The sequence below is a fragment of the Phragmites australis genome, chromosome 21, assembly GCF_958298935.1.
Source record: "Phragmites australis chromosome 21, lpPhrAust1.1, whole genome shotgun sequence".
Classification (NCBI taxonomy): Eukaryota; Viridiplantae; Streptophyta; class Magnoliopsida; order Poales; family Poaceae; genus Phragmites; species Phragmites australis.
The window spans coordinates 15590218-15599991 of record NC_084941.1 but is presented as its reverse complement, the minus strand read 5'-3'; the positions used below and the strand labels follow the sequence as shown (position 1 = coordinate 15599991).

General features: G+C 44.9%; 1 protein-coding gene across 2 annotated transcripts; it reads left to right on the top strand.

Moving 5' to 3' along the window:
* Nucleotides 1–3179: 3179 nt before the first annotated feature.
* LOC133903717 (F-box/kelch-repeat protein SKIP30-like) lies at nt 3180–6844 on the top strand. Of its 2 annotated transcripts, none has more exons than XM_062345159.1 (2): nt 3180–3460; nt 5510–6844. In XM_062345159.1, the coding sequence occupies exon 2, from the start codon at nt 5553–5555 to the stop codon at nt 6612–6614; it is 1062 nt and encodes a 353-aa protein (XP_062201143.1). In that variant the 5' UTR covers nt 3180–3460; nt 5510–5552; the 3' UTR covers nt 6615–6844. The 2 variants fall into 2 exon arrangements, with proteins under 2 accessions (XP_062201143.1, XP_062201144.1); XM_062345160.1 differs by having other exon boundaries at nt 5477–6844.
* The last annotated feature ends 2930 nt before the right edge of the window (nt 6845–9774 follow it).

The following is a 9774-nucleotide window of genomic DNA, read 5'->3' as shown; positions in this document are numbered from 1 at the left end:
GTGGACCACCTCTCTCGCTTAGCCTTCGGCTTCGCCTCTGACACGTCATCGCTAGGCTCCGGACGGACAACCTCTAGAGCCGGGCAGCGGCTAAGGGTCGAGGGGGTCGCAAACCCCCTCTCCCGCCTAGCCTTTGATTTCGCCTTCGACACGTTGTTGCCAGGCTCCAGACAAAGTAACTCTGGAGCCGGGCAGCGGCTAAGGGCCGAGGGGGTCGCGGACCACCTCTCCCACCTAGCCTTCAGCTCCGCCTCTGACACGCCATCGCTAGGCTCCGGATGGAGTACCTCTGGAGCTGGGCAGCGGCTAAGGGCTGAGGGGGTCGCAAACCATTTGTCTCGCCTAGCCTTTGGCTTCGCCTCTGACACTCCGTCGCCAGGCTCCAGACGGACTACCTCCGGAGCCAAGCCGCAGCTAAGGGCCGAGGGGGTCGCGGACTACCTCTCCTGCCTAGCCTTCGGCTTCACTTCCGACACACCGTCGCCTTCAGCCCGAGCAGTCGCTAAGGAACCTGAAGGGTCAAGGACCACCTCCAGAGCTTGTCTCAAAAGGTTCCAGATGGATTTCACTGAGTCAAAAATCTGGAACAAATTGGGAAGAAGACCCTACCAGTGCCGAGCCAGAGGAGTACGCAATAACGGGGAACGACAAGGTCGCTATTGCTTCACCTGGCTCTCCTTAGTTACCCTACGTATCTACCACCAGATTCCTGAGGCCACCTCTCCCCCAGAAGGAATGAAACCGGCGATGATCTATGCGAAGGCTCGGTACATCGGTCATTAGAAAAACTAGCCATCGCCTATGAAGGGGACGAAGAAGCGCGGCTTGAAGGCACAAAGGCACACATACATGCGCTCACCCGTTCGAAAGATCCCCTTGCACTCCGATGCAGAAGGAGACACGACCGTCCCCAAAGGACCATATTATATTATTAAACAAATAGTACATCCAGAGGACACATACAAATGCGACAGTACAGAAATTGCCACAAAGAAGATAGACCCCGACGGAGCAAAACAGGGTGAGAAAAAGTACAAGGTGACTAAGTCAAGCCATGAGCCCACAGCAAGGCCATGGTCGACCGTGAGACATGGATACCTCACGACGTCACCAAGTACGCCATCCCGGTGACCGCCTTCACCTCCTACGGGTCCCGGTAGGGGCCACGTATGGGACGGCGTATGCGCCTCATCTACGGCATGCCGCTGCGAAAGCGATATAGTAGCCAGCTCCCGAGCTGTCGGAGGATGAAGAAGAGTCCGAGGAGGTCGCCAGCGGGGCCTTCTCCCTCGCCTTTCCGGCCTCCTCCTTCACCGCCGTCTCCATAGACGCCTCCTCGCTCTCCCCCCGCAGGAGATCCTAGTCGATCTCCTCATCGCCATCGGAGATATCGATGATCTCGACGGGTATGGCCTCACCAGCCAAAGGTCAGGCCGGAACGGCAGGCAGCCACCTCCCCTGCAGAGACGGAAGCGGCGTGGCCACCAGCGCCTCTACCGATGACCGAAATGGTCCGGCTCCCGAAGAAGCGGTTGAGATCATCGACATCTCTGAAGAGGATACGGAGGAAGACGACATCATACTCAAGACAAGGTTAACTGCTCGCTCGTAGGGCTGTGTAGAATCCAGCGGGGTAACTCTAGCTTTATACCCGGGCCAAGCAACCATGTAAGTCTGGAAGATGAAGCGGAGTAACTCTAGCTTTACACCACATCCATCGACGTCCCTCTGGCCTGGGGTCTCGACACCATGCATGACAGCTCCAACAAACTCCGGAGTAGATCGCCACCACCAGTACGCCATTAGCCTTGGGCTCGCCATCGACGCCCATGGTTTCTAAACAAAAAACTTCTTAAACAGATAGGGAATTGCCATCATGCATTCTTGATACTATACCAGGCTGGGGTTGATTTTCCTCTACATCCTCTTCCCCTCCGGAACATTAGGGCCCGAGAATGAGGGGGTACTATTGGGGGGAAAATAAACCAGCCTAAGGAAAATGGTTGAAGATTACTATCCAGGCCCCTCCGGAGCCTTTATCTCCGGACCCTCAGCTAAAGCCTCGACCTCCGAAGCCATCAAGTCCCTTCACGGTACCTCTTCGTACTTGCGAAGCCTTCCCTTGGCTTAACTGGCTCGACCTCTCGAAGGCTTAGCCTCCCAAAACCCGACCTCCCGAAGCCGGGCTCCCCCAGAGATCTCGGTCTCCCGAAGCCTCGGTCCACTGAAGCCTCGGCCTCCTGAAGCCCTGGCCTTCCGGAGTCATGCCTCCCGAGGCGCTCGTTCTCCAGCTGCTCGGGCCGACTTCCTGGAAGCTACAAGGTGAGTTAGCAGGCCTTAGGAAAGATCTGCCGGAAGGGGATCACCGGTCAGGCTTTGCCTACAAGAAAGTGACCGGCATTAAACGCCTAGGCAGATGGACGCCACTCTGACACTCCGGCGTAATGGAGACTATCCTGACACCCCTGACAGTGCGGCGTTGGGCCGCAATTGGCGACCGGCTCGCCGCACTTCAAGGGCTAGGCACCACAATAGTTACCACGGTGGATATTTATCTCCCCGATAGGGTAAAAGTAGTTATCTGAGATAAGACTAAGTAATTCATTCAGATCTTAGATATTTATATATTATGATAACTTGTATGCCAAGCTACGTATGACCCTATAAATAGAGAGCCATGATCGCCTGGAAGAGGACAGATGGAAAAAGACGAGCAGAATGGGCAAGACAGTGAAAAAGACACAGCAATGAAAACACACCAAGTCACGCCGTGATACTCCTCTCAGAGCGATCTATTTTTTCTACCATCAATACATTCGTGGTATTCCTTACTCTTAAACTTGGTCTCAAGCTTTAGTCTCTTTCTTAGAAAAACTTTTGCCGTACTTGCTGGGGCAAGACAAACTCTTGCCCCAACACTGATTTTCTATTTGGTTGATTGAATCTGAGGCTGTATGAGCGGATGTAAGAGTTGAAATTATAATTAATTTCTCGTATATAAATAATTTTGTGATATTAATAACTGAGCTCGCTTGTATGAGAGCTGGTATCTACTTAGCCAGGATGAAGAGTGAATCCTCAGTTAGAATAATGTTGTATATTTATATCTGCTCGTAGACAAAAATATTATATATATACAATTAAATACATTTCTTTTTACTATTATACGTAACCACCAAACCATATGAGAAAAAATGCGGTCTCACCCTCTTGTTTTCCCTGCCTGCTGCAACCTTCCCATCCCAAACCCACCCACCGAAACCCTAAATCGGCTGCTAACCTGTGCGATTCCGGCCTCCGCGCACCTCGCCGGCTGCAAGGAGCGCTTCTCACGTAGCCGTTGTCCCCGTCCACCACCACCGCTGCCTCTTCCTCCATTTCCCCTCAACCGGAGCGACGGGGGGCGGGGGGGGGGGGGGTGCAGAGATCCATCCGACTCGACTGATCTCCTCTTTTGTTGGTAAGGAACCCTAGCCTGGCTTGATGGATTAATTGTTCTAAGAATCATTCTTGTTCTAGGTGATCATTCTTTTCCTGCGAGCAATCGAATCCGAATATTCCTTTATTCTCCCTCGCTGTTTGATGCGGTGTGCTAATCGAATCCATCCATTTCGGTGCGATTGGGTGCCTTGTTTCTTCAGCTCACGCAAGATCGATCTCAGTAAACCCGATAGGATAGGGCCAATAGCAGATTATTTACTGGAATTTTTGTGGGTTCAACTGACTGGGATAAGCCCCCACCTTCTTAATTTCTTCTGACAAGAGGTTAGGATGTCTGGCTTGTTTAACGGCATCGAAACTGCACTTGGAACGGAAAATTTTAGGAAGAATCCTGCGGATTGTTTGAATGATGAGACGATGGAAGAGCACATCCTGTGTGTTTAGGTTATCTGCTACTGAATATTGCTGGAAATATAAGGGTGGATGACGGTAGTCGATACACCTTCGCAGCTTGCATTTGCCTGTGTGCTTGTTGTCTGGGTTCTTTAGGTATATGTTGGTTGTTCTCATGATATAGTTTAAGGTCTTCTAGAAGTGCATCATTTGCATCCTTGGTAACTGCATCATTTTCCCTAACTACATTCAGTTAGCACAAAGGCAGCCTCATTTCCTGCTGCAGTTAGTTTATGTCAGGGACAGTATTATTTTGACCATTTTTGCTATATCTCAGTGAGTGTAGCCTATTTCTTATGCTCCTTTGATTTAAAAGCATGAAACAGAAGTACACAATTACAGGTGATTATGACTTCTATAAAATTCTGAATAGTAATATATTGTCCATTAGATGGTAGCCAATATTCTTTTTTAGAGCAATGGTTGCGAATATTCTTGTTAAGCCTCAGTTCTGTTTCACCCATTTCCTCATTTCTTGGAGCAATATTTCTCTGTGATTGTAGCCGATACCTCCTGTGCTTGGATGCCTAGATTTGATTACTTCCTTGCATTAGAGGTACTTATTGATAATTTCTTGGGTGCGCAGCATGGACTGAAATGACTTCAATGTAGCCTTTTAGTTCCTTTTAACCCTTCATTTCTTTGTCATAGATAGCCTTAGGGCTAATACCTAATTTTACCAGGTTACATGCCTCTGATTCTTTCATGATAGTTTTCTTTTCTGACACATTGTATTTTGGACCACAATTTATTGCAAATAAGTGGTATTCCTTTATGGATGAAACTGGTAAAATTTATTGCTCGCATGCACTTTTCATTGTGGTCACTGCAAGAAATGCTTGTAAATTGCATCATTTTGATAGATATATGGGCCCGTTTAGTGTGTCTTATATTTTTTCTGTTGTTTCTCATAGCAACATGGATATCAATCCGCCAAATTCATCTTGGATTGTGTGGACAATATATGACCTTGTAAACCTTAAAAAATAGGCCCCGCTATATAAACCTCTAAAAACGTACAAATCCCTTACCTATGGACCTACGGCTTGCTTTATAACCTCCCATGTGGAGCTTCGCTTGAAGAGTGCCTTTTCTACCTGGTAACTAATGAGTTTTGTTCCTTGATGCTAACTCTTTTATCAATTGTATGCTCAGAAATTTAAGAAACACAAAGCTGTCAGATAGCTTAATAAACGAAGCCTATGCTGTCTCTTTCATGCTTGATGTACAAGCATGATATTTGGGATAAACTTTTCCTCTATCTGTTGGCATTATATCTGATTTGCAAATAAAATATAGTGATATGAACCAGATCATATTTTCGTGTAATACTTCTCACATAAATATTCGTAGTCATTTGTTTGCGGTAAAATCCTTGTTCTAAAGGATAGCAGCTTTGTGATGCGGTGCTCCTGCAGGGTCTTCTTTAGCCTCACTTAAGCAAATTTCTGTTAACTGTGCCTTTGATGTACTTGTTGCATCATTTAATTTTTTTATCCATTTTCAGTTTGAATTATATCCTTTAGATGGGTATCTGATTATTATTTATACTAAGCCTCCTTTGCTTCTTTTTCCTGTACAGTATATCTGAACTTTATGGTTTGATTATTTCTAGGCTTCATAATGATTGCCGCTTTATTGCTGTATTGTGAGATCATATGATTGACAGCACAATGGCATCAACTTTACTTGAGGGTCTCCCTAATGAAGTTGCTGTCCAGTGCCTTGCACGGGTCCCATTCTTATTACATCCCATGCTTCAGCTAGTTTGCCGCTCATGGAGAGCATCTGTTCACAGTGGTGAACTTCTCAAAGTTCGGAATCAGATTGGTGCGACAGAAGAACTGTTATGTGTGTTAGCATTTGAACCTGAAAACATGTGGCAGCTTTATGATCCTCTACGAGATAAGTGGATAACTCTCCCTGTCATGCCAACTCAGATTAGGAACATTGCTCGTTTTGGAGTGGCCTCAGTTGCTGGCAAGCTCTATGTTATTGGTGGTGGCAGTGATCGAGTTGATCCGCTTACTGGAGACCATGACAGGATCTTTGCAAGCACTGAGGTTTGGTCTTATGATTCTCTCAACCGTGTGTGGGCCCAGGGGGCTCCAATGCTTGTGGCTCGAGCTATGTTTGCCTGTTGTGCATTGGATGGGAAAATAATCGTTGCAGGGGGCTTCACAAATTGCCGCAAATCGATATCGAAGGCTGAGATTTATGACCCTGAAGCTGACATGTGGGAGCCTCTCCCTGACCTTTGTCAGGCTCATAGCTCTGCCTGTTCTGGACTTGTCATAAAGGGCAAGATGCATGTATTGCATAAAGGTCTACCAACGGCGCAGATTCTGGAAGATGGTGGCAGTTGTTGGGCTGTTGAGGACTTCTCCTGGCTGCAAGGTCCAATGGCTATGGTCGGCGGGGAGCTGTATGTGCTGAGCAACAGCTGTATCATGAAGCAGCGTGGGGAGAATTTCCCTGATAAGATGGTGTCTTGTGCATCTGAATTCCAGAGCAGGATTGGTTTTGGGATGATTGGTCTGGGAGACAGCATATATTTGGTTGGGGGAGTAATTGGACCTGGGCCGAGAAATCAGTGCATCAAGCCGCTGTCTGATGTTGATATCTTGAATGTCACAATTGAGAGACCAACCTGGCGACCTGGATCAGCAATGACACATTGTCAAGGGAGCATTTCTGGGTGTGCTTTGCTGAGGATTTAGCCTCATTCCAGTGCGTGATGCTAGTATCTTGCAGTTGCAGAATTGACTGCAGATGGCTTTTATCTGTCCTATATTTTGTTTTATTTTAAAAAAGGGCTATTAATTATTCTTTGATTTTGCATCGCCTGTTGTAGCATTGAGCACGTGTATTGGTCATGACTCAATGCCAGATTGTCAATCAGATAAATACTATATTTATCATGAATGTGGTAGCAAAAATATTACTTATATGTGCATTTGGAATTGATGTTCTCCCCTGCAGTGGCTGATGCTAGCTTGCTGGTTTGAATCTTTGTGCAGCGTGAACTTCTCCGTGCATTGCAGTTTGGCAACTGAGAATGCCCTATTAAGTTGGAATGGAGACTCAATGTGACTGAAAATAAGAAGAAATTATCACATCAGACGTCAAGGACTGTTCGCAATTTGGGAGGGATTGGTGGGAATCTGGGAAGGTTCAATTTCTTATAATTGTTGGCTATCTGCTAAAATGGCCGGTTGTATCTTTTTTGTTTCTCTAGCTTCAGGACTCAATTGATTGGGAAGGTTCAATTATATATAATTGTTGGCTATCAGCTAAAATAGCTGGCTGCATCTTTTTATAACTAGCATCAGGACCCACTTAGTTTGTAACGCCGGTGAACCAATCTAAAATTTGGTAATGTCAAAACCAAGGAAGGCCAAATCATGGGCAGAAAATGGTGTTTCGATTGAAGCCATACCAATTCGTGGGTAATACTAGAACCTAACGAGGGAAAATTGTTAGGGAACGGATAGAATACGCTAGCATAAATTAAAAAATTTCTACCGTATTCAACCGGGAAATCATGTGAGTAGGGGATCGTAGATCGTTACTACTAGACGCATGATGTAGTAGAAAAAGAGTTGAGTAGATATCAAACTTTGTGCGCGTTCTCGACCAACTCCTACCACAAACACCACATCCTCGATCATCTCCGACCATGAGCATTGTGTCCTCGACCAGTTTCGCGACCACGTAGAGGAAGTAGTCCATCCTCTTTGACCACGAACAAGAAGCCTCAACCACATCCTCGATCACGATGAGAAAGTAGTCAAACCCATCCTAATATCCTTGTCGCCGATCAGCACCTTCCATGGTATTCACACATACAGGGATGGAACATCATACACCAATGTGCTAGTACCACGCACTCGACTAGGGTTTCACAGGAAGTTCGGGATGAGGTGGTAGCCAGGGTTTTGGTGGCGCAATCACCTCATGTGCCCATGACTCCTGCCTCCTCTTATATAAAGTGCGCTAATGGGATTTTAATACACCCTAATGTACCTTTAATCATATTAAATCCCACTTACAGATCCAATCTGCATATGCGATCATCTCTAGAGAAAATCACCAACAATCTCTCACTTGCACTAGAGTTGATTCATGCAAGTTCTAAAGTTAATCCCTTTAAGTGTATGACCCGTTAGGTTCATGGGTAAACAGCCGGAAACCCTTTCAGAATCACAACTCAATACCTAGCAACACATATTGACACCCAAGCACACATAAAGATCATATCGGTTGAACTTTGATATGCACATACACCAATCTCTTTGCCATACGATACCAGTTATGCTCAAGGCGAGATATGTGCCACCCTTGTGATAGCTTGACCATTCACTCGATCAAGTATTGGATTCATCATGATTAACTCTTTAATCGTATTGGTATGATCATTCACTTTCTCAATCTAACTATCTCGAGGGGCTTAGAGATATCTCTCCTGTTATCTAAGAGGGGCAAATTTCATCTTGATCGTTCACATCCCATGACATATTTCATAACATACTTGAAAAGAACCTTTATAACTACCCAGTTACGGAGTAGCATTTGAAAGCCCCTAAGTGTGTTACTACATATTCTGGCATCAATGATGATCCAAGGTCAAAGGATTCTACAGGTACACCATTCAAGACCACAACTAAGGGCACTTCATATAACTGTCCTAGTAGTGTCTCGAGGTTGGTCTGTCTAACCCCATGTTCACTAACATGTACCCATATTATTGATTTGATATCTTCATATCAGTGATCCATGAAACATGATCATCAATCAATACATGTATTGGTTTGTGAACCATTATTGTTCCACGTGATGATATGAAACTAGGAACTATTTTAGAATGACATCAAACAAGGAGTCTCATGAGCAAGTTACATACATGCTGATTAATGTATATAATGATCATTCAAAGAACAGTGTAACAAATTACTCGAGACAACACAAACATAGAAGTGATACAATCATCCCCATGATCGCCTTGATGGCATATCACAAATACTTTTCTACTTGCACTAGAGCCAGTCACATAGGTATCCAATACCTATTACTCGATAGTGCACCTTCTTTCAGAATATAGGATAAGACAAGCTAACGGATCCTATCCGATAGGTATCCAATACCCATTGTATGTATTTACATCACTCCTCCATTCAATTCAAATTGATATATCCATGCCAAAGTGCATGCTCGAATTATGGTGGTACCAATGTTTCGAGTGCTCAAGCAATATGTCTACTATCGATAATAGAGATCCATTGGACTGAACACATTGCAAACCATACATAACTTAGAATCTAACTTTCTAATCCAAGTAATCTCCAATGCGACTTCAAAAGTGGTGGTGTACTTTGCAATAGTTGTAGAGTAGGCAATGATTCTTGCATGAAACATTTCTAGCTCACCGTTCCATCATCTACATAAAACCATATTCCACACCATGATTTCTTTGTTGGTTTGGAATCTAGCATCGATGTAACCATTTACAACGACCTTTTTCTTTCCTCCAAAAACCATGATCACATATTCGTTTTTATCCAGTACTAGAGGATGATATTTCCTGATGACTATGAATAGGACTTGTGATTGATATCAAGATTTTCCTGCTTATCAGGTGTCACAACACGCTGAGTCTTGCAAAGACTAATGCTACATGACATTAGCAAGAAACCTTACTTGGAATCCTGCGTATTGAACTATTTCAATAACTTGTCAATATGCATTCTTCGACTTAATCTCATTAGCCTTTTTTCGGGTATTTTATTCAGGATATCGTGCTCATCAGGTGTCGCCACACACTGATTCTCACAAGTGCCAACACTTTGGCCTCCTTTTATCTATCTCTATAGATCTTTATGC